Source organism: Ixodes scapularis, unplaced genomic scaffold (assembly GCF_016920785.2).
Source record: "Ixodes scapularis isolate PalLabHiFi unplaced genomic scaffold, ASM1692078v2 PGA_scaffold13__105_contigs__length_92229423, whole genome shotgun sequence".
In the NCBI taxonomy this organism is placed as follows: domain Eukaryota; kingdom Metazoa; phylum Arthropoda; class Arachnida; order Ixodida; family Ixodidae; genus Ixodes; species Ixodes scapularis.
Window position 1 is genome coordinate 11,533,062 of NW_024609839.1, and position 25,942 is coordinate 11,559,003.

Below are 25,942 nucleotides of genomic sequence, written 5' to 3' on the forward strand. Positions count from 1 at the left end.
GTACTTGTAATCGATTACTTTTTTAAGTAATTTTGTAATCACTTGATTACTTTTATTAGGCAGTAATCACAAGAGTAATCTGATTACGTTTTTTGTAATAAAAATTACTTCTAACCGTTACTAATTTTCCACGCCCCCTCCCCCCTCCCCCCGCACATACCTTTTTTTTTTTTCTGAAATTACAAAAATAAATTTTGCTTCTTTTTTCGAACAGGAAAAAAAACTGTTTTTGTGGATCTGTAAGTAACGAGGTCAACCCCTTTGTATGTATAGTTTCTGTGAAATGTCCGTTTTTTTTTTTTTTTAGTTGGGACTGGGATTGGGAAGCCCCAGGAAAGTCCCAGTGCGTTACAAAGGCCCTTCAGGGCGAAGTTTGAGGGAGCAGAATATAGCTTTGTAATACTCTATAGTTAGACGGGCGCTTTGAACTGTCGTTGAGTTTAATCACAGTTACCGACGCCAACTGTCATTGAACTGAACTGAACTGAGAGGGTGCTACACGGCTTTCTAAAACCCAGTTCAAGCTAAAACGAAACTAGTTCTTGTGCCACGTGATCAGTCTAGTTGTTAAAGTAATTTACTCGGAGACACACCTTTCATTTATTATAAGCATTACGTACAATATGTTCAATGCCTTGTTGCTTTTTAGCGGCGTTCACACGACTACCAAAACAGATTCAGGGCTAGGTTGCCCATATTTTAGGATAGGTGGCGCAAACTACCGCCCGCTACGATGGGTTCATCCATTACTATTTGTCCACTTATACAGCCGGTCCCGTCGCCATCTTTGCTCGTTTGGTGGCTTGCCGTCTAGCCGGGATCGATTTAGCGGCAGCTCAGGCGCCTAAACCTATTCCTTCCCGGATATTTTGCTGCTACGATTCTTTCTAGTCGCCTCCCCCCGCATTCCGAAACAGGAAGTGCCTCGCGAACGATGTTCGGCGGCAGCGGTCTCGCGAACAAGCGCCATGGGGAAGTCCGTTCAGTTGAACTGAGGTAGGGTAGCTCAGTTGAGCTCAACTGTCATTAGCGGCTCGATGACAGTTGGCGCCGCCGTGTAACTCCGGCCGATCGCGATGGAGTCAATTGACTTAATGGCAGTTGAGAGCGCCCGTGTAACTAGGGTATAAGTGCTTCGTTCAAACTAGCCCCCTCACGCACACACACACAGAAATAAAAAAAAAAATCCTGCTTACGGTACCTACTCGCAACCCATAGGAGAACCAGAACCGAAGAATGTCAAAAGCGGATGCAAAATATAGCAAAGCCAGTTCAAATACACGTCAAGATCCCGCACTTCCCCTTCGTGGTCTTTGTGACAAACAAGGTTTCGAGGTTGGAAGTAGTTCATTGTTATGAGCGCTAAAGATGTAAGTCTTCACACAATAAAGTAATCGGAAAAGTAACGGTTGAGTCATTTTCCATCAAAAACCTTTGAAAGTGCCAAAAGGTGCTCGCAAACCACGGGTAACACCGGAAGTATTGTGTAAAATTAAGGAAAAGAATGCATTATATAACCGTTTTCTGGAAACGAAAGAGGCAGAAAAGCTTAAGATTTTCAAAATCTATCGAAATAGCCTGACAAAAGAACTACGAACTGCAAGGGCGCACTATTACTCCGCCCTGTTTCAAGCATCTGAAGGGCGTTCAGAAGTAATGTGGAGAAACCTAAACTTGGTTCTACACCGAAACCGCTCGCAGAACGCAATTGAGAAGCTGGTTATAGATGGCGTAACGTTGACTGGCAGTCCTTTAGCAAAGGCGTTCAATGATTTTTGTGTGAACCAAGGCAATATTGCTGTCGGCCGCAATCCATGTAGATATATTGATGAAAGCAACGTAAATTCTATATTCCTTGAGCCGGTTGTTCCCCCGGAGGTTATCTCTAACAATGCTATTAAAAAACAGTAGTTCTACTGACGCTGACAATATTCAGATCGGACCGGTTAAATATGTCATAGACCTTCTCGCTCCACGACTAGCACATATCTTTAATCTTGCTATCGAGAGAGGTGTATCCCAAAAAGAATGCAATCAGCCAAAGTATTACTGATACATAAAAAAGGCGTAATAGATGACATAGGCAATTATCGCCCTATTTCTGTTTTACCTGTCTTTTCTATGGTTTTCGAAAAAATATTGCAAAAGCGATTAAGTTCATTTTTTGATAGGCATGGCCTGCTAAACGCCGCACAATTCGGCTTTAGGGAACATCTTTCCACGGAAGCAGCACTTTTAGTGAAGAAAGAATTTATTTTGGAAAACTTTGAGAATAGAAAGCTAGTTTTAGGAGTATTTATAGATTTCACCGAAGCCTTCGATTGTTTACACCATAGTGTCCTACTACAAAACTTGAACGTCGCTGACACTTTTCAGTTCATACTTAAAACATAGACACCAATATGTGCCTTTAAATGGTTTTTCTTCTTTATTCAAACCAATTGATTCAGGTGTTCCCCAGGGTAGTATATTAGGTCCGCTCCTATTCAGCATATATGTGAATGAAATAGTTAACATAGATAAAGAAGTCAAACTTGTTATGTATACCGACGATACAAGCTTATTTTTTTTCTGCCGACGAGCCAAACTTACTTATTAGTCTTGCAAATAAAACATTATCAACATTAAATTCATGGGCAAATAAAAACTCGCTGAAAATTAACACAAGCAAAACGGAAGCCGTTTTATTTCGTCCTAAAAATAAACAAGTCGGGAACTATACTAGCCTTATCTTAAAGGCGTCACCTATTGACATTGTGCGTTCTTTTAAAACGCTCGGCGTTATTTTTTCCGAAAAAATGTTGTGGGACTGCCACATAAATCATATTATCAGTAAGTTATCTTGCATCGTCGGGTTGGTTAATCGTAATCGCTCTGTCTTGCCAATTTCTGTGCGACTACTTATATACAACTCCCTTTTCTATTCATACTTAAGTAATTGTAACCTCGTATGGGTCACGACCACGTCAACAAATTTAGGTGAGATATTTCTACTTCAAAAGAAAATAATCAGAATTATATGTAACACTCCGTATGACTCTCAGACTGCCGACTCGTTTACGCGCTTTGAAATTATTACTGCGCATAATTTATATAATTTTAGGTTGAGCGTTAGTTTTAAAAACGAAGAAAAAAGGAATTCTCACTTTCTAGCTGCACTTTCAGCACTGACCAAAAATATTCAGGCGTATCCCACTCGTCACACGGAGTATTGGAAGATGATCACTCACAGGAAAAATTATGGTAAACAAATGCTCAAACACTATTTACACAACAGCCTTCACAAGTAATGATTTGGACCTTAGCTAAGTAAATTTGAAATTTGACTGTCCATGCTAAAATGCAATTATGAATGACTGTCGAGCCACTGTATTCCATTCTGCATTTCCCTTCCCTCTTTTATAACTTATTTGTTGTTCTAGCCACTGTAGGGGGCCAGAGACCCGTCAAGCTGTTCCTTTGCAGCTTTTCCGCTTCATCATTGATGAGAAATAAAAACTATCATTACTATTATTATTATTATTCCATAATAATATGTTTTCCAGTGCTCTTTTTTAGACGTTTCCAAGGCGTTTGAAACGGTGAATCATCCTATTCTGTCGAGGAAACTGTTTAAGTACGGCTTCCGCGGGCCTTTTTTTTTAATTGCTCTCGGACCTTTTATCTGGTCGATCGCAGCGAGTGCGAGTAGGGCTTCAAACGAGCGCCCCTTGTTATCTTCAAGCGGGTGTCCCTCAATGCTCCGTGTTATCGCCTTTGTTTTTTAGCATTTATATCAACGATCTTGCTTCTGCCGTTCCCCAATGTTCATGTTACCTATACGCCGACGATACTTTACTGATTTCTCGACATATCATATTTGACAGCGCACTAAATATATTACAATCAAGTGCTAATAAAGCTATAGATTGGTATGCCTCCAATCACTTAAAGGTTAATCCAGCGAAAACTCATCTGATATGTTTTCGAAACCCATTAAAGCGAGGGTTCATAAACTAACCTTTCTTCCTGCATATGGAGCAGACTGCGTAGGTTGCAACTGCATTCCAATTGAGTGGGTTGGCAATACTAAATACATGGGCATTTTCGAATCCGATTTGTCGTGGAACATACAGTTGGGTCACCTATGCCGTGTGTTGCGAAATGTAGCTTGTTTACAATATTAAAGCTCTTTTGCCCTTTCATGTTAAAAAAATGCTTGTTCACGCTTTAGCATACAGTGTTCCGGGGTACGGGGTGACCGTTTTAGCACATTGTTCGGGGCAGTGGCACTCGAAAGTGGACAGTGTTTTGAACTCTATTTTAAAATGTGTTGCTTACAAGTCTGGTTTTTCAGACAGTACAAATATTTTCCGTGACCTGGAAATGCCCGATTTTTGTTCATTGTTCAAGCAGACTGTGACACTTCGATATCTTTGGACTGATGACTTTAAGCTTTCAAAGAAGCAATCCCGCTACCTCAGGCAGGCCGAGCGTTTCGAAACGCTGCGTTACTTCACGAGGTACGGGAGGAGAAAACGAGCCTGTCATGTATACCAGATGTTTTCAATAGTCTTCCTGACTCAGTTTTTTCGCTTGATTCAAAAACAGAAGTTAAAAGATGGCTTCGTGCAGTTATGTCAGGCTCGGCGTAGTTTTCTTTGTGTTCGAGTGTGTTCTATGAAATGTATTTTTAAAATATAATTATGAATATCTTCTGATTTACAGTTTCGAATCTCTGTGTGAGTGTGGGTGTGCGGGTGGGTTGCTGGGAGGGAGGGAGGGTGGGTATGAATTTCGGAATGTAAGCATGTTCCCCGAAGCTTCTTGTTGGTTACTCTGTACGACAGTTTCCCGGGTCCCGTCCCACAAGCCATTGTAGGCTTTGACGGACCCAGTAACACCTGTTGTTTGATTGGTCAATAAAATATTATTTTATTATTATTAATTACTTCTTAAAGTAATGTCCAATTACTTTTGCTGTCGAGTAATCAAGTAATCTAATCGAATACCTTTTAGCCAAGAGTAATAGTAATTGTAAACGGTTACTTTTTTTTAGTAACGTGTACAAGACTGGTTCCAATAGACCCCTCTCAAAAGTCAGTGTCACCTTGTGGCAGACCCAAAAGCTCCTATGTTGCCGCTCTAATTGCGGTGATAGGAGATTATGCTCGTCTAAGCGAAGCACCCTCGAATTCGTGAATCGAAGATGGCGAAATATCGTTTTCCCTTTCTGCTCTATGCTTTTGAAGACGTTCGCTTTTTCTGGTGTGAAGAGGCTGCGTAGTGCCGCCATTAGAGCATCGGGTTTGGCTCTGCAAAGGATGGGTAGACTGGCTTTCGGAAAGGGTCCATTGTTGAGTAGACCAAAAGCACAGTTTAGAACGCCTCAAGAAACCACCTTTGCTTCAGCAAACGCGGTACCTTTGATGTAGCTAAGACCGAAGCGGTCTTCAGAAGCGCGCGCACAATAGACCGATGCCACCAAGCGAACTGCGCAGGCGCGCGCATTCCGGAAGTATTGCCGCCGCCATGCTACTTGTAGTCATCGCTCTCCGGCTTCCCGGCTGAAAAGGGCTCATGTGGGCGTACATCATAGTTTGGGAAGCCCTGGTGTTAGCTTGGATTCTCCTGCATATCAGTACTTTATAAGATCGTGTTGTTTGTGATGGGGGCCTTAGTTTGTCAGCAAGCGCAAAAAAAAAACAACAGTTTCGGTTGTTTTATTGTTTTAGAATCGCTTTGTCGTCTGTTTCGGCGTCGTCCGCTTCTTCGCCTTCGTGAACGCGCGTGATCCCACTGCGTTCACGTGGTGGTCTTACTTCAACAGCGGGAAAAACAACGAAGCCGCTACTCCCTCGAGCACTCCGGATAACTTGGAGGCAAGTGAATATCTACCTCAACGTGAAAGAGCACAAAATTCGAGGGACCATCGGCTCGGTGTAGCCCCGCGGAACAGCGTCAGATCTGTCGGTGAAATAAATACTGAGCTACGTAGTGCGCAGGCTTGGGCATAACTTTTATTCGACAATGAAGACGAGCTTAATAGATATTCTCGGAGAGCGATAGTTTTCTAAAACTCGTTTTATTCTGGTTGACAGACTTTGCGACAGGATACAGATGAACTGCGGGGGGAAGCCTGCACACAAAGAAACGATCCACAAAAAGAACCCGCCTGAAGAGCCGTAACAACTCGCATTTGTCAAAATGAAACGCAACCATGCGAGATGCCTGAGAACTTCGAGTAGAGATGAGTTTTTGTGTACAGTTTCTATTCAATTTTATTTGGTTAACGGTAAGAGCTGCCCGGCGGAAAATGCTTTCTTCCGCTGTGTCGATTGGTGTTAATACAGAATGGATCAGTAACGCCAGCCAAAATCAGGTTGTGGCGATAGCCCACAAAGAAAAATTAAGTCTGATTTTAAGAAGAAGTCGTTTTATTTCAAGTTATACATACCGAGAATCGCTGCTCTTTCTTCAGTGATTGTACTGATCTTTTGAAGCACAGTTGTGCTCAAAACATGTCCTATCAATAACAGTTGCAACCACCAAAATGCATCAAGCAAACATTGTATTAAAAACGGTCGCAGCAAGGCAGTGTGGAAGTTCCGATTGAGATAGACCAACTGATATACCGCTACGGAGCGAGTGCTCAGGGAAATTCCAACGTACGGAACACTTTAGCACGCCCTACTACGTCTCATGCCCTGTGTAAGCTTACACTCTTTAGTTATCGTGCAATGGGGTGAATATAGATTATGAATCAAATAACGAAACAAATAAAAAAACTCTTCTTCCAGCCGCTCTTCTACCGTTCTCTTTACCTCTTTTAGACACTCTTTTCGTGGGCTGCTTTCTTTCGGGAAGACATAAAATCCGATGCCTTTTTGCCTGGTGCGGTTATTGTAGCACCTTGACACAGAACGGGTGAAGACGCCCATTACAAACCGTGAGTAAACGGCAGACTAAAAGACTCGTGCTGACCTGAAAATTGCCAAACGCCGGGAGTACAACGCGCCTTGACGCGGCCAGAAAACTGGGGAGAACTACAGGTACCAGAATCCACCGCGGCAGCGGTGGCGTCGTGCAACTCCTGGTGAGATCGGTCTATTATCACCATCCACACGCCTAGTATTCTTCGTGATTGTAGCATCTGTTTTTTTTTTATGTATACAGTAGTACAGCCGTTTTTTGTTCCAACTTTGTTGGCTCTCCGAATTCACTTCTTTTAAAAAAATTCTTCACTTCATAAAAAAAAAATAGCTTGAAGCCTTGAATACGTGATTCGCGGCAGATCGGCAAAGCCAGCATATTGCCGCAACGTATTTTATTCCCCGCGCATGTGCATACTCTGCTTTTTATTTACGCACGAGGCGCCCGCCTTGTCGCACATAATTAGAACTGGAGGCGACGGACGAAAAGGGTTACAACAGGCAATGCTGGACAACGCTCGCTTGTTTACCCTCAAATCGAACATGACTGTGCATCCGCTTGTTTTGTGCCCACTTCCACGATGCTCGACAAAGTAATATGAAGTAGGTCATTGCATGGAGCAACTTTTTCAAGCGGCGCTGTATTATAATGTACGGTTTGTTTCGCAGGTTCCAGAAACCCCAGATGAAGCTCATCCTTGTCGTGTTCGTTGAATTGTGGAGTCTGGCTGCGTCTAAAAGTTCTCCGAGGCTCCGGTATAGCGAGACATCTCTGGCACAAGGTCCGTATAGCAATCTATTATAGTAGTAACTCAGTAATATTAAGGGCGCTCCCGAGAAAAAATAACTGGATTTCTGGGCCCGAGTAACTAAACTATGCATTGCAGAAAGCTCGATTTCAGAGAAATTGTGACACTAGCGTTTGGGAAAGAAGACAAAAGTTCGAGAAGATGACGTTACCTGGATCAAAAAATAACTGAGAAAGGCAAATAAAAAATTTATGAGCCGTCGTCCATGTAATCCCAATATTGTCAAAGCGAGGAATGACATTGTGGGCTCATGTGGGATTTATATCAGTGAAAAACACTTACCAGCAAGGAAGATAATATTTTTTCTTGCTGACGAGTGTTTTTTAAATAGATTATACAAACACCCACAATGGCATTTCTTGTTTTGACAATATTAGACTTAGGTAGACGTCGGCTCGTGGAAAAATATTGTCTTTCTCGATCATCTTCTGATCCATAACGTCATGTGCTCAAACTTTTGTGTTCTATCCCATTAGACAGCTTCACACTCCCACGGAGTTTGAGCTTCCTGCGATGCATAGTTTATTTACCCGGGCCGAAAAGCAGTTTTCTTTTCTCACAAACGCCGTGTACTTCTTGTGTTAGAGTCGTGTCGCATTCTCGAAATCGCTGTGTTTGACCTAGACCATCATGCCAACAATTCAACCATTTCTATAGACGTTTTTTGACGACAAAGCCAAATAAACATTTTGACGACACACACGCGTACGCACATACATGCACACACGCACATGATATTTTGTAGCCACCTGGTTATGGTCCAACAGGGACGTTTAGCAAACCGTTACCGTGTTCCGCTTACCACATTACAGGAGCCTTTGAAGCATGCTTTTAAAGGGATACTACAACGAAATTTCGGTGCTCATTTTTTGGTCTATATGTGTTCCAAAAAGCAGCATCACATCGAACATACCAATATCTTGTTAAAAAAGTCACGAAAAGGAATTTTAAACCGAATTAAACGATTAGCAAAGAGCACCTGGTGGATGTCGCTAACGCCTCGCTTGTAATGCCCGTCTAGGAACCTTGACAGCTAGTGAAGGAGGTTGTCTCGTCTCCGGCCACGTCGAGAGAAGAGGGGCAGGAGGAACTCCCCTCTTTCCGAGAATGCCTCTTGTGTGTCGCAGAAGTCGCTATTGTCCCCCTACAAGATTACAGAAGATTAACCCGTCACTCAAAACTCGTACAAAAGTAGCCGCTTCGGAGGCTGGAACGACTAGGCCATCCTCTCGACGTCAGCCTCGCCGTAGCTTTGCTCGTCTTGAGACGACCTACGTCACGATTGCGTTGGATGTCACGTGGTCTCCGCTGGGCCTTCTCCGAGCGCTTGCCAGAGTGGGCCGTTTATAACAAAAAATACAGCCACCCGGCTCAAAATACAAACGTGCGATTGTCATTTACGGATATTGTGGATCATATTCAACCTATTTTTGAACACGACGGGAATATTTCAAATTTCGTTGAAGTATCCCTTTAAGCGCGCCCCCCGGCGTCACGGAATTACTCGGGCGCGTGATTAAAAGCATGCTTCAAAGGCTCCGATAGTGCAGAATGTGGATTACGGGGACAATCTTCCAGATTTCCCCTTTGACAGCTTAAGGAAGGCAGTGCGGCTTATTTTTTCACGCCTCAGGCTCTTCGTTGTTCGTACCATGCTAAAAGGCCGGTTATGTTAGGGGAGCCTACGTCGCCTTGTGTCAAGAATCGCCAGAACATCAGTGCTATTGTGTGAGGCGCCGCGACGAGCTCGTGCCTCGCAAACGACATTTGAGGCACGGAAGTTCCGGTGATTTTTAGCGTGAAGTAAGACAACGTAAGCAAACGCTCCTGTGTGCATAATGCCGCACTCTGATTGGCTACGGAGGGATCATAAGCTATTCCCGGTTCGGTAGACCCTGCCCTTCCGAAGCTATACGTGACTATAACGAGGTGTATGCGACATGTCGGTGAGAAGTTTGTGTTGCCTGTCGGCCTTGCAAAACCAGGCCAGTCCTACCGGAGCGACACACCTTCGTACATTCCCACTCATTTTAAAAGGGAACTGGAGCGGTTCTTTATTTGAGGAAAAACGCCAAAATTGTCTTCATTTGGCCTACAGGATCCCGAATTTCGAGATTATTTTTCAATTTGGTGCTCGGAGACTGCAGGAATTTATTCTTGAAGTACCGCCGACGTCCTCCTTCCCGGGGCGTGACGTCACACTAGGAGCTTTCGGAATCCCTGCTCTCGCGTATCTTAAAGGGATACTTCAACGAAATTTGAAATATTCCCGTCGTGTTCAAAAATAGGTTGAATATGATCCACAATATCCGTAAATGACAATCGCACGTTTGTATTTTGATCGTGGTGGCTGTATTTTTCGTTATAAACGGCCCACTCTGGCAAGTGCTCGGAGAGGGCCCAGCTTAGAGCACGTGACATCCAACGTAATCGTGACGTAGGTCGTCTCAAGACGAGCAAAGCTACGGCGAGGCTGACATAGAGAGGATGGCCTAGTCGTTCCAGCCACCGAAGCGGCTGCTTTTGTACGAATTTTGAGTGACGGGTTAATCTTCTATAATCTTCTAGGGGGACAATAGCGACTTCTGCGACACACAAAAGGGATTCCCGGGAAGAGGGGAGTTCCTCCTTCCCCCCTTCTCTCGTCGTGGCCGAAGACGAGACAACCTCCGTCACTAGCTGTCAAGGTTCCTAGACGAGCATTACAATCGAGGCGTTAGCGACATCCACCAGGTGCTCTTTGCTAATCGTTTAATTCGTTTTAAAATTCCTTTTCGAGACTTTTTTAACAAGATATTGGTATGCTCCATGTGATACTGCTCTTTTGAACACATATAGACCAAAAAAATGAGCACCGAAATTTCGTTGTAGTATCCCTTTAAACGCCTGTCAAAGCTATGCACGCGCACTCTCCCTATTTTCAGTGAGGTCAGAAATAGACGTCACGCCTGGCGTCGGTGCGGAAAAACGCACCTGGCATGCTTGCGATTGAACGCACTGCCCACACGAGCGACACGCGCTTGGCGGCCCAAAGATCCTACACTCGGCGACAACTTTTCTTGGCAATGCAGTGGAAGGTACGTCCCGCGTCCCCTCTCCCATTTTGCGCAGGCTCTCCTCCTCTCCCCGGAAATGGGGGAGGAGGAGAGCCTGCGTACACTCAGAATGGGAGAGGGGACGCGGGACGTACCTTCCACTGTATTGCCAAGAAAAGTTGTGGCCGAGTATAGTATCACGCCACGACTGGTCGGAGGTTTTTCCCGTTTTCTCGCGTTTAGTTACATCTTCGGGGAAAACGATTGTGATATTCAAATTCACGCGATAGAAATACGCCAGAATTCACCTCTAAATTTTTTTTTTTAAAGAAGTGTTTTAGCTTCCTTTTACGAAAATGCTCCAAGTAGCTAGAACGATCCAAATGTAGTCTGTGTTCGTCTAGAAGTCTGTTTGTCCGTGCACTAACCCCGTCAAACTTAGCGCGGAAGTTGACATCCCATGACGTCATGTCACGTGCACTACGACTCGGCCCCCTCTTTCCTTACCACGGCAATATGCATCGATCACCGGTGATCGACGGACGCGAAGCGCTATTTCAGCGTTACCAGCGCGGCCGTGGACTTGCTGCGCCATCTCGTGGGTTGCTTAGACACTAAAGTTTCGTTTTCTGTGTAGTTTTAATTTTTCCCGCGAGGCGGCGAATTTCGAAACGCACTTGACAGGTTTCAGGCGGTTTGCGCGCGGCATGGCGTCAACTTCGGGGACGACGCGCGCTCAGAAAACTCCTCGTTTACGCGATTCCGCTGCATTTATTGCCGATTTTGTCGATGGGTCAAGCAGCAGTGACCCTGACGATGATCCTGCATCGTCGGATTTTGACTCCGATGACGAACCTCAGCCCGGAACGTCGGCAGCTCACTGCCGTAAGTTTCGTTTCCTGCTCATTGCCTCTTTGCTTGTTCCTCAAGCCAGTTTACGCGTCGCGCTAATGTCATGAATAATATTTCTGTTGCCTGCAGTGTCTCGACATCATATAGACGGGATTAACTTCCCCAAGCTCAAAGAAGAATCGAGTTTCGGCCAAGTAGGACTCCCGGCGTCGAAGCGGCCCGAAGCGGTTCTCGAAAGCTGTCGACTTCTTCCGGCTTTTTTTCACCGTGGAAGTTTTAGCGACGATCTGCCTGAACACGAACAAATACGCGTGGATGCCGACACCAGAGCTTTCCAGGGGATCTGGTTATGATCAGCTCAGTTTTAGAATGGAATTGATTCGGCAACTTTTTGAAATTGAGGATACGGCCCCAGATCACACCCCTCCTGCCCCTGCAAATGTCCAGCACAAACCTGAGAGAAAAGAAATGCGCCGAAACTGCAAAAGATGCTACCAGAACGACAAGATTGAGCACAAAACAAATGTGTACTGCCGCATCTGCGATGTTTACTTGTGCTTCACATCACGAAATTGCTTTTCTTCGTGGCATACTGATCAAGCGCGTTTTAATTATTTTTGAAGACTTTGGAAGCTCATTCTTTGTGCAAGTAGTTTTTGTAAAAAATCAAAGCATTCTGCAGCTTTTGCGTGCATTTTCTAACATATTTCATTTTCATGTGAGTAGATTGTCATAACGGTTATGGCAGATACATACTTTCTTTGTGTTTCTACATTTTTTTATTTGGCTTGTCCTGAAGTACTTGTAGGTAAGACTTATAACGCTGAAAAGTAAATTTCTCATTATATATTTTGAAATAACGTATTGTACTTTGAAGATGTTTTGTGTGGTGTGAAAAATGTCTAACGAGGATGCACTGAAAATAGCCTCCTTTCATATAGTGTTAGAAAATTTTTTCTTGTTCTGTAAGTTTTTGAGGCATGGTTTTATAAAATTAGTGGCTTGTCTATAAGCATATAAGAAACATTTTGTATGTTTTAGATTTTTTTTAAATATTTATGTTCAAGAGATATCGTTGTATCAATATATTTTTTTCCTCAATTTTTGACTTTTTTGTGTTTATTTATTTTTTCCACAATTCTCACATCGAATATTTGCATTGAAATAAACGTGTTCCGAAAGTACATTCTATTGCCATAGTTTTCATGCATTTGAATTATTTTTACGCATTACACATCTTGCAGAAAAATTTTTTATTTGCCACCTATCAAAAACGGTCACTTTTCCCGTGGTAACGAAAGAGTTAAAGGGATACTTCAACGAAATTCGAAATATTCCCGTCGTGTTCGAAAATAGGTTGAATATGATCCACAATACCCGTAAATGACAATCTCACGTTTGTATTTTGATCCTGGTGGCTGTATTTTTCGTTATAAACGGCCCACTCTGGCAAGCGCTCGGAGGAGGCCCAGCTTAGAGCACGTGACATCCAACGCAATCGTGACGTAGGTCGTCTCAAGACGAGCAAAGCTACGGCGAGGCTGACGTCGAGAGGATGGCCTAGTCGTTCCAACCACCGAAGCGGCTGCTTTTGTACGAATTTTGAGTGACGGGTTAATCTTCTATAATCTTGTAGGGGGACAATAGCGACTTCTGCGACACACAAAAGGGATTCTCAGGAAGAGGGGAGTTCCTCCTTCCCCCTTCTCTCGTCGTGGCCGGAGACGAGACAACCTCCGTCACTAGCTGTCAAGGTTCCTAGACGAGCATTACAAACGAAGCGTTAGCGACATCCACCAGGTGCTCTTTGCTGATCGTTTAATTCGTTTTATGATTCCTTTTCAAGACTTTTTTAACAAGATATTGGTATGTTCCATGTGATACTGCTCTTTTGAACACATATAGACCAAAAAATGAGCTCCGAAATTTCGTTGTAGTATCCCTTTAACGTCTCGTCACGTGACCATGGCACGTGACTCTAGGTCACATCGTGACACCAGAATTTGACAGTCACGTGACATAACGACGTGGAATGGTGACGTCACGGTGTCCAGTTGGGGTGTCACCTGATGCCATGACGTTACATCACCGGACGTCACGTAAGAAATTATTTAACGATACATCCTTCTTCACCCGCCGAAACGACTGTTAAATATCTTCTGAGTAGATTTAAACGATTGCTCCTTAAAGGGAAGCTGAAGAGGTTCTTGCAGAAAACGAGTTAGAGGTGAATCTTGGAGTATTTTTTTATCCCGCGAATCTGAATATTACGTTAATTTTCCCCGAAATTGTAACTAAACAGGAGAAAAGACGAAAAACCTAAAAGCAGTTGTAACCTCATAACAGGATCTTTGGGCCGCCAAGCGCGTGTCGCTCGTGTGGGGCAGTGCGTGCGATTGCTAACTGACCAGGTATATTCCCCGCACTGACACCAGTCGTGGCGTATTTTTCGAACAGTTTAGAAATTAGTGCGAGTACGCCTGCATGGCTTTGATGGGCCCTGAAGAGGCGCGAGAGCGGAGGTTCAGGACGCTCTTTTTATGACCTAACGCTCGGCGAAGGAGGGGCTTCAGCGGTACCTTGAAAATAACTATCTGCAACCTGCGTGCAGCAAATTGAAAAATAATCTTTATATTTCAGATCTTAAAAACTAAATGAGGATAATTTCGATGTTTTTCGTCAAATGCAGAACCGCTTCCCTTTAGACGCCGCATTTCCTGCTTTAGATGACTGAACGACTGTTGTACGAGTTAGCGGAAAAAACTAACCAAGTAAGTTACGCGTTGCTTACAAAAGAGAGAACACGTCACAGTTATCGATCAGAAGTAACGCACCTTTGTTCGCGTTACCTTTTTTTTTTATTTTACAAGTTGGAGCTATCTTTTTGAGAAAAAAAATCATACCTTCAAAGATTGAAAACAATTTGAAGGTATTTGGGACGAATGCAAGAATTCATGACGAGGCGCCTAGAAACACAAAAGAAATTTGAAGTGTCATATTTAAGTATTGGCACGGATGCATAACGTAACAACGTTCACATAAAGACTGGTTCACACAGTCCCGTTTTCTTACGTTACGTAACAAAACCTTGCGCACACAAGTCACCGGGACAGCTGTGCTTCAAATTAAGCGTGGCTACCAGTTCAAGGAGATAGCCTGGCACGCGACATTCGAGACACAAATGTTTCGGTGACTTCTATATGTCACGTGAGAAGACCTAAGAAAGCGCAGCTGCCAGCCTGATGCGTTTCCTTGCGTTTTCTCGCGTTACGTTTAAGTCACCGGACCATTAGTTTCTCGGATGCCGCGAGCTGGTCTACTCCTTGAGCTGCTTGGCAGGATTCGCTCGAAGCGCATATTTCTCGGCGACGTTCCACGTAAGCCGACGGAGGCTTTTTTACCATAACGCAACATAAGGAAATGGTGCAGTGTGGACCGGCCTTTACTCGAAATACGTAGCGTAAGTACGTTATACGTAACTGTTCTGAACATGGGAACTTTTAGCAAACCGTCACCGCGTTCCGATTGCCGCACTATACGTGAGAGCATGCTTTCAAGCGGACGCCCAGGTAATACCGTGACCACGGGGCGCGCGCTTAAAAGCATGCTTCGAAGGCTCTGGCAGTGCGGTACGCGGGTAGCGGTTTGCTAAAAGTCCCTAATGTAAGAAGTAACGTGTTACCGGTAAAGCGCTACCGCCAGCACTGCAATTGAAACGTAAGAATCGCTGGCAATATTTTTTTTTCTTCATTTTTTGACAGGGTCGCCGTACTCTGCCGACGCCTATTACAATGGACACCTGGAAGGTCTGCTTCAGCACAAACTGGAGAAGTTCAAGGAGATCATGCTGTCGGGGTACCGGAGTCTGGGCATCCGCGTCATGGATCCTCTGGACGTCCCCGACGCCGACATGTCGCCCATCTTAGGGGGAGACATCTTCACTTTCCAGCTATCGCAGATTCAGGTAAAGAAAAACAGAGGCGCAATTTTTGAAAATCCTGCCTTTTTCTTGTTTCTTGCTCGACTGCTATGAGCGATAAATAAGATTGGTTATCTGGCACCTCTGGCTACACTGTATTCTTCTTTTTGACAATGGCAGTATCGGTGTGCTTTCAAGGTGATACCGAGCACCAGTTCCCTGTATTTATTTATTATGTCTAAGTATTCTGAAAGCGCACGCTCCAGTGAGGAGTAGCCTACGTAGAGCGCTGCACTGGCCCACATTTTGAGAACCTACCCGGACCGGGCCGGGTGACTTGACCAAGTCGTACCTGACCCGGACCGAGTCCGATGGGATGCCCACCTTATCGTTTCGGCCAGACTGGAGGTGCCTCGACAATGGGAAATAAAGCGTGTCTCGGGCCCCGGCCGTGCAGAGCTCCAGCATACATACGTGAAAGCATATTCGTGCGATATTAAACGTATATAAACAAAATTTTCATTAACAGTATAGAACTAGACATCAAGACCCACGTCATATATACCTTAAAACAACAATGAAGTACTATATTACAGTCGAAAAAAAAATATCGTTGTGCACGAATAACAAAAAACGTGTTCAAACCTATATATAAAGGCTTCGAATTACGTCTGTAGTTCCACAGGCCCGTCACTACGTGTGCAAACTCGTATTCGTCTTACACCGCCCTCCCGGAGGAGCCCTTGGAAACACTGAAGACGACCACTGCCGGCCGTCTATGATTGTATGTACCGTTGTACAATATAGATACATCTTGAGCATCTTTACCAAAATTAATCCCGAGGGGCCAAATTTTTCACTTCATCGAAAAGACGTTGAGTTAAAAGGGGAAGGGGGCAAGAACCGGAGCTTGAGACCCATATATCCAATCTGGATGAGCGTCTTACCGGCGTGCTGTCGCGTATCGCTACTGCGCGATGCACGCAAAAGACCGTAGGCTGCAGATGTCTCATCTACAGCGGAGACACAGGACGGCCATTGGGGCTGGCTAGCATCCATGCAACACATTTACTCTCGAGACCGGTTATAACAAAGTCAACGGGAATCAGAAATCACTCCGCTATATCCGCTATTTCACTATAACCGACTTCGGTTAACACAGTGCAAAAGAAAATGGGGAATCGCTTCGCTGTAGCCGCTATTTCGTTTTAATCGACTTCGTTACAGCCGGTAGTACTCCTGAATACATTTGTTCTGATGCTATACAGCCGAAATATACAACTGAAAACCATGCAAAACAAATTTCTCTTTAAAGCCGCTTTCACTCCGCTCACGCATCCAGCGAAAGACGCGGTGCTCGCTGTAGACATGAAGCCAGAATGATCTGCGGGATTGAAGCAACTTCGAAGAACGTTTGCTTCATTCGAACATGTCTGCAGACATTATGACCAATGTGACGTCATCCAAGGAAGGCCTCAGACTAGGGTGACCACCTTCTTGCAGGCGGAATGCGGGACACTCTGACCGGGGGAGGGGGGCGGGGGGGGGCGGGGGGGTGGAGTAAGAGGAGGACGGTATTTTCACGATTCAAGAAAAAAAAGTATTTAAAAAATTCACCATCATGCACACCCCGATATCATGTGCTGTCTGAAAGCATATTATACACCTGAAAATTGTGTGGCGGCAATTAAGCTAAAATAATTTTCACTCACAGTGATATATTTTTGTGTAATTGTAATTTCATTTCATTTCATTTATTGGTACCCTCAGGGCCCGAAGGCATTACAAAGGGGGTGGGAGTGTTACGTACAAGCTAATAAAACACTAAATTCACGATTCAAGTTCTAGTAGTATGGATACAGCATTTTTAAAATCAACAGGATTAACAATTGTGGCGATGAATGTGGAAAGGTGATTCCAGTCAGCAGACGTACGAGGTATGAATGACCTGTAGTAAGTATTAGTGTGGCACTGTGGAATTTCGACTTTATGTATGTGATCATTGCGTGATGATATGTAGGGTGGCTCCAGTAAGAGTTAATATTTTCTGAAATAAACTCAATCGATGAAACTTTCGGCGTAAAGAAAGAGTTGGCAAGGATATGTATCTTTTTCATAAAAGTTACGCTTGATGTACGATGGTAATTAGAAAGAATGAAACGCACAGATCTATTATGGACAGCTTCAAAGGCGCCGACGAGGCTCTCAGTGTTAGGATCCCAAACAGCAGAAGCGTACTCAAGTTTTGGCCGGACTAGTGTTTTATAGAAAGAGTTTCAATGTCGAAGGAGTCTGGAAAAAATTGCGTTTTAGATGCTGTTGCATTGGAAATGACGTGGTGAAAATGCGATTCCCATGAGAGGTACGTTATATGTGATGTGAACGCCCAAATATGTGTAAGTGTCAACCCGCTCTAAAGTCATATTATTAAGGATATAGGAAGGAGGATCGTTAACTTGCCTGCAAATTATCATGTGTTTACATTTGTCAACAATTAATGGCATGTGCCAAATGTCACACCAACTTGAGATAGAATCGAGATCATTTTGAAGAAGTAAGATGCCAGAACTGTTAACAATTCAAGGTATACAACACAATCATCTGCAAATAAACAAATAGAAGAGTTGACATTCAATGGTAAGTCATTAATGTAAATGAGAAAGAGAAGAGGGCCAAACACAGATCCCTGAGGTACTCCTGACGTTACTGAAACTTTGGACGAGTCGGCATTATTACAATTTACAAACTGTGAACGATTAGTCAGAAATGAGTGAACCCACGAAAGTAATGGAACATGTTTTTTGGGTGTCTAAGTTGTAAACATAAAAATTGACTGCTGCAGACCCCAATGCATGAAAGAGAAATAAGAAACAGTACATCTTTTTCGGTTTATGTCGATACTTACTGTTATACTAACATGCTCTTACACAAAATTCCTATGGTTTTTTTTTTCGACCTTTGTGAGTTGCAGGTTTTTTGCCTTGTGTGGCCGATTTCACTAAAAAAAAGCTTGCAACCACAACCCTTTCGCATGGCACATAATGATTTGCAAATAATTGCAATAGTTCATTGTTCAACTTTGGGAGAGCAATTTTCCCTCGCAATGTTTTGCCATCAAAGGGAGAGGCGCAACGGCACATGCGCGTCTGTCTCCTGCAAGAACGACGATCGCTTCCCGCGGTGCTTGTATACAAAATGGCATACCATCATGGAGAATAGAAGGGTAGGAGAGGGCATGACGTCAGTCACGTAGCCTCGCTCCCTTGACGCCTCGCCTCTTTCTCATTTTTCTCCTTACTTTCCTCACTTATCAGCCCAACATGAACTCATTATGTGACAGTAGCTAGCCTTCGTCTAGCCTTCGATCTGATAAAACCTACCGGACGGAGCGCGCGCAAGCCTGCAAGGTATCCTCCTACAATCAACCATCTATCTCGTACGTGACATGTCACGCGCACCAATCGCCAGAGATATCTTTGGTCACGCTGGGCACAATATTGTTTAAACTTTTTATGACTAGGCCTCACCAATACTGCAACGTGCCCCCTCCTAGTACTTCTAACCTCCTTGCATACCATCGAGATTCACACGTTTATCAGTGACCTTCGCGCTACCCTGCAGCCCGTTCTTCGGAAGCGCCATAATTTGCGAAGTGAATGCTATGACAATGTTAAATGCGGGACATTTTAAAGATTTTGGAATTTCTTGCGGGACGCGGGACACGAGCACTCAATGCGAGACAGTCCCGCGAGTCGCGGGACGGGTGGTCACCCTACCTCAGACAGTGTCCTCAGACCGTCTTTTTGTATACTGTTTTTGCAGTGTGGCAGCGGCTCAAAGGGAAGCTCAAGAGGGTCTTTAAAGAAACGAGTTAGAGGTGAATTATAGAGTATTTGTGTCTTGTGAATTTGAATATCGCATTCGTTTTCCCCGAAGATGGAACTAAACGCCAGACAACACGAAAAACCTACGATTGGTCGTTACGTTATAAAAGGGATATTTGTGCCGAGAAGCGCGCGTCGCTCGTGTGCGCAGCGTGTGTAATTGCGAGCTTGCCAGGTATATTCCCCCGCACGGATACCTGTCGTGACGTATTTCTCTGACTTCTTTGAAAATAGCGAGAGTGCGCGTGCATAGCTTTGATAGGCGCTGAAGATACGCGAGAGCGGAGGTTCAGGAAGTTCCTTTTATTACACTCCGACAAGGGAGGGGCTTCAGCGGTGCTTTGAAAATGATTTCTTTGCAGCCTCCGTGCACCGGATTGAAAAAATAATCGCGATATTTCTGATCCTGGAGGCCAAATGAAGACGGTGTTTTTATTCAAATACAGAACCGCGTCAGCTTCCCTTTGAAGAGATTATTTCCCTTCAAAGGGAAGCTTCAGAGGGAAGCTTTAGGAGAAAAATTAAATTTTTATTGTCGTTGCTTTTTGGAATATCATCCGGAAAATATCAAAATTTTTAACCCTCCTACGCACAGGGAATTGAATTTTAAACAGAGCTCAACTGCTCAGATTGCACCTGCAAAACAGTCTTTTTGTTGGCAGCAGCGAAGCTCTGACGTAACATCAGGCACATAGAGCCACCTCGACTTTTGACTGCTGTCTCGGTAAAATAACTTCGTTCTAAGACAAGATTTACGGTATTGAGAAGAAATCAATTCTTCGACGATGATTTTATTTTTTTACGCGCCATCAATTATGTTGATCAAAACCGCAAAACCGGGAACAAGTCAGTGCCCGTGACTGTGACGTTATCATGCCGCATGTGACGTCCCGACACGACCAGCCATGCATACTTGCCAAATTTGGCGTGAAGTTTCGTATTAATGCTCATAATTGATTTAACGAATATTCTGGCGTCTTTTAAAAAAATAAATATCACGTAACTATATTTAGGCCCCTTCTACGTGACCAGCGCAAAAACTTGGTACCTTCCGGATAACCCCGGACAATCCCTTGAAGAATCGCTCTTCCCTGACAAAAGCCGTTGTTTCTTTCTAGGTGCGCCACCTGTCGACGTACGTGGTGACCCGGTTGGCGGCGCTCGTCAAGGACTCCAAGGTGTACCTGACCTTTGAGGTGCCCAGGGTGACCGCCACGATGCGCTACAACGTTACGGGCTCTCTCTTCGAAGTGTTTCCCCTCAAGGGCGACGGTCAGTGCGACCTGGCGTACAGCAACGTCACTGTGAGTGCCGTCGCTCACCTCAAGACGAGCAAGGGCAAGTTTCAGTTCACCAACTTCGAAGACGCCAGTGTGGACTTCGAGACGGACCAAGTGCTGGTAAGAGCTTTCGCCATTTTATTTTTATTATTTATTTTTGAGGGGGGGGGGGGGGATTATTCACGGCCGCTCGATCGTTCAACTAGCTAGAGCCATTAAGTACTCGTTAGAGACAGGAGTTAGAAGAAGGCGTCGATTAAAATTCTTAACCAGCTTAACCGCCAACCTTTAATCGATTAATTAATTGATTTCTTTCATTCCCATGCACAATAGTTCAAAAAGGCAAAATGAATTTTGTTTTGCATTTGCTAAATATGTGATATAGGGTGCAATGCATAATTTCGGATTTTAAATCACCCTTGAAGTGTAGCTGAGGGCATTCAAGACTCTCACACTCCCAAATTAGTACTTCAACCCCAAAAGCAAAAAGGTTCTTTGATATCCACCGGCAATAACGAACTCCCTTGATTGTTCGCAACGGTCTTAGCTGCGCTAAACAGACATTTGCACGGCTTTCAAGTGGCTGGGACGCGTATAACCTTCACTTTTTTGGAGTCACAAACTTCGCCCCTGCAGTTTACTTTAGGTCAAATTTTACTCAAACTTTATACAGGTGTACTCGTCTATGTCTGCGTAAATCCGGCGCCATACTGCTCCTACATCCCACAAAAGACAGTCCGCAAACACGCGTCACCGCAATATCTGTGGTTTGAATGCCACGAGCCGTGTTTTCTTCTTAAACTCATTACCATGCGGCATTCGAAGCACGGATATCTCGCGGTGACTACCGTTCAAATCTGTATGCAGACTGTCTGTTGTATGGTGTATAAACAGTGCAACCTCGGCTTAATAAAAGCATTCAAATTCTACTTTCTCTTTTGTTAGCCAAAACGTATTTGATTAACCGCTTAAAAAATCGTTCAGCCTTTCCACTCTGGCGAAGAAAGAAGACCAGCGGAGCTGTACTCGATACACTTCTTTGTCGACATCTGTTTTTCGCGCTGTCTCCTACGATGAATTCCCACCAACGCGCCCAACTATCCATTCTTCTGTTATAGCTGGAAAGGATGGCGCCATCTACGAGCGACGGCGGAAACCATACTGGTTGTGTGCTTGCTGCCGCCGCTCGTAGATGACGGTAGCTGACCAAATAGGTTTGTGTCGACATACACGGACACGATCCTCGGGAACCTAGCCCTTACCAGCTCCGGTGTAAAACTTAAATGCGGTTAAAGCATTAGTCCACTGATCCAGAGTTATTACAATGGACGCTTTAGAGGCTCAGAAGGCGCTAGTGTCTACGGGACTTTCGGTTACATATTAAAGCAGACAGCATGAGGTCTACTTTTCCAGCCTTCCTGTGCATTCCTATGGGAAAACGTACGTGATATTTTTCTCTTTGCCAGGAAATAATAGAAATCACCGTAGTTTCTCCACTCGTAACGGGTACTACGTAGCTTCCCTCACATTACAAAAGTGTAATTTATTTAGTTAATTTTTTCTTATTACTGAGCGATGTTTAAGTTAGCGAAATTGAGTCCTAAGTCTATGTTGCACAGCATATGTCAAAACAAGCTATCAATTCTAGCAAACAAATTAAATTACTGCATTATTTTGATTATTCGTGCACAGTTTGTTACTAATCCAGTACGTGTTCTTCGTTCCACAGCTCCATGCTTTGTTCTTCTCTTCTGTTTTGATTGTTTGATTTGGCATATATTAGCAACCTTTTGGTGCTCTCTCAAGCTGATTCACTCTGCGTGCTTCATAGCATTGACTATATCCGTAGATACGTGCCCTACAATAGCAGTCGGTAACGTCAACACGTATTACTCATGTGCACTGGGCTATTTTGGTGCAGTGTTCCACGCCATGAATGGCAAAGAAAAACGTTCTGAAAAATATTTTTGTACATCCGATTGTAAAACGTAGCAAACTTTTTATTCTGTCACAACACTAAGCAATATTTGCTCGTACAGTCGAGAGCGAAGAGAAAACGCGTTTGCGTTTTCCCGTAGGAATGCATTACCGAATGTCAAATTTAGACTGTTCGCTGTCTGCTTCAAGATGCAACAGCACACTAGCCCCACCTGAACCTCTGGTGTTTATTGTTAATAGCTTCATGGATTGATTGGTAGGTTAATCGATCAATTGCCAGCCCTACTCACGTCCCTTGCGCCATGGGATGAATGAATGAATGCATGCTAACGGCTGCACCCTTTATAACGGGCAGTAGCTTGCGACACCTAGCTGTGGGGTTTTGAAACCACTGTTGCCAGTTGTCTGAAGCTGTCTCTGAAATTGCCGGAAACGCTTTTTCCGTCGTAAAGAATTGTTAAAACAGTCCACGACAGAGAAAGATCATATCGTTTGAACTTATGTACATCACATCTAAGCCCAAGTAACCAAAAAAGCTTTAATCGTAACGGATAATACCCCTCCTCGGCACTAATCACCAAAACGGCGGCGCTTTCAAGGTAATCGTGGAACAGAGTGCCGACGCTCTAGACGTAAACAACTACTCCTGCTTATTTTTGTTTTACTTTTTTCGTGCAGGTCCCACACGTTACACCTGGTTCCCTCACGGGTCTGGGAAGCCAGGTGGGCAGGGTAATCTTCTGGACATTGGCCAAACAAGTCGACCGCACGCTTCCGGACAACCTACTGCGCTACCTCAACGACGCGCTGGAACGGGCACCCCGACCGATTGCCGGTCAAGTTCATCAGTGAAAAGAAGAAAACACATGTCTCATATTCTCCTGCCCAATCAAAACATTCACCAACCTTGGCTCCTTGTCTTTTGTCTCAAATATGTGTGGAACCTCATTGCAAAACATTATTACGCTGAAAGTACAATAATTCGTCTCGTTCATACGGACCTTGTTAATTTAAATATCCCGTTGTAGAGACATTTTTAGAGGAAGAACTAGGTACATACATACATACATTCTTGTCTCGTTATTCTGGAGAACTATGTACGCATTTGGGAGGAAGGGGAGGGAGGGAGGGAGGGGGGTGACGGAGGTGTTTATATTAACGAGACATCAGTGTAATTATGCAGTATTATGAAACACTTCGCGAAGTATACTTAAATTATATTTGTAGCTAACGGAGTAGTTTCTAGACAGGGTGAACGCGCAAACCGCCCCGCTAAGATTCGAAGCAGTACATGTACTTCACAGATATCGAAATTATCCTAAAAATATGCTTTCAGTGTACCCTATTAAAAATTCCATCAAGATACGTAATTTCTGACACTGACTGCCACTTAGCAGCCTTGGTGGAACGTGCCCTGATGGTCCATCAGATGATGTCTGACTGCCACTGCCAAGGCAATTTCATCAACAAGGGCAGCATTTATATGAGTAAAGCTATACGCACTCATAAATATTGCCAAATGCCTCGACAAAACAAAATGTTCGAGAAAAAAGAAAAAAAAAAAAGCAGGTTTACCGCGGATCGAACCCGCGTCCACTTGCGTACAAATCGGACACCTTAACCCCTATGCTATGCCTTTTTTTTAATGTCGGATTTTTTACATTGTCAAATAGGCAGGCATATCGCTCAAACCATAGGAAGCAGAGCAAGGCTAAACTAAACCAGTCCGAAGTGACTGGCGTCGGAGGCTAAAATGAGTTTCCTGGACAAAAGTGCCTCAATGCGCGGAAGCCACTCAGGCTCGCACTTCTGTGCTCTGTTGACTTCAACTAACAAAGATACACTTTCACGAACATATTCCCGCGCCTCCCGTACATTATTGTCAGCGTTGTGTACAGCCATTCGGGACTTCCAAATACTGTGCAGACCCAACAACATAACCAGGTCAAAGGGAAAGCCTTCCTCGTTTTTAACCGATAGATAACGGATTCCATGCGAGTCTAGGGGGAGGTCCTTTTTCAGGGTACGTTGGAGGACGTCCCAGAAGAAGACCCCATCCCAGCACTCAATAAACACGTGTTCGACCGTCTCTGGCTTCTTGCATAAAAAGCCAGTGATCCCCCCACGGTACAAAAAGTCCCCTCTCGTTTAGCCATGTCTTGACCGGCAGTGTACCTGAATGTAATTTAAAGAAGAAAGTCTTGGTACCTGCGGGCACCACCATACGCTTGACGCGCTTCAAGACATCCTGCCCTGTTGAACGTTGAACAGCCATGTAGCTTGTTCAAGCTCGGAATGTATACTTTCATAACGAACGAGGTAGAATGTTCAAGACTCCCAGTGAAAGCTAAAAAGAAGCCGCGCCGCGTCGTACGGAGTCAGTCTCACCCCAGCGCTCGATTCTGCCGGTACGCCAGCATCGACGCTAGCGATGCTAGCCTTTCTTTTAGGGGCGAAGCTCCTCAGGGTCTTGCCTTGTCCGTCCGGCGTCCGTGCTCACATCGATTTCCATCCCCTCTGTCTTCTTAAAAAAAACAAGAAGATGTTTGTGCAGTTGACAGGATTCAAACCTGCGCGGGGAGACCCCAATGGGTTTCTAGTCCATCGCCTTGACCACTCGGCCACGACTGCGGGACGAGTAGGGGGCTTTGAGATGTGGTAGTAACTCAAGAGCTGGGGATGCCATGGATGAAACGTTGCATGTAGCCGCTCAACGTCATACAGGAGAGGGTGCTGCGGTCAAATGCGTATGTAATCGCATTGAACTTTGCACGCATTGGCTGAATGTTTATAGACAAGAAGGCGCTGCGGTCAAATGCTCAAATGCGTATATAACCACGATCCATACCACAAATTCTCTTTCTCACATGTATGAAAACGAACGAAAGGCTCCGCATGCTACGGCTCAGCGTCTACGCAGACAAACACCACCAGAGCTTCGCCCCAATCAACATCATTCACCACGTTGAGATGCGGTCAACTTTTTTAACTACAACTGTGCATTTCTGCACCTTTAGACTTACATAGAGCAAGGCGTCTCAATTCTCTTTTCAAAATGCCGACATCTTGGACGATTTGTCCATGTCACTAGTGAAGTGAAGGCAATTAGTGAAAATCAGGTCCTCGCAAAAATTTAGTTGTGCACAGTATTTACTGCAAGTAAATCACTATACTGACCTTGTCAAAAACATCTGTTATTTTAATATGATACAGAACCCACGCACCGTTTGCTGTTCGAAAATAACGTGAACTATTTTCTCATGTTCTGAATTTTGAGTTTTTATTGGTTCTTCAGACATTTTACCCCACGTTAC

The 25,942-nt window shown here is 44.3% G+C and overlaps 1 protein-coding gene across 1 annotated transcript in view; it reads left to right on the top strand.

Annotated features, from left to right (window-relative positions):
• LOC120843210 overlaps window positions 1-23,480 on the top strand; it is a 39,021-nt gene extending 15,541 nt beyond the window's left edge. Inside the window, exons 2-4 of the mRNA XM_040214485.1 lie at window positions 15,369-15,571; window positions 20,529-20,810; window positions 23,307-23,480. Coding sequence (XP_040070419.1) covers window positions 15,369-15,571; window positions 20,529-20,810; window positions 23,307-23,480 — 659 coding nt within the window. The remainder of the gene's footprint in view (window positions 1-15,368; window positions 15,572-20,528; window positions 20,811-23,306) is intronic.
• Window positions 23,481-25,942: the final 2,462 nt, after the last annotated feature.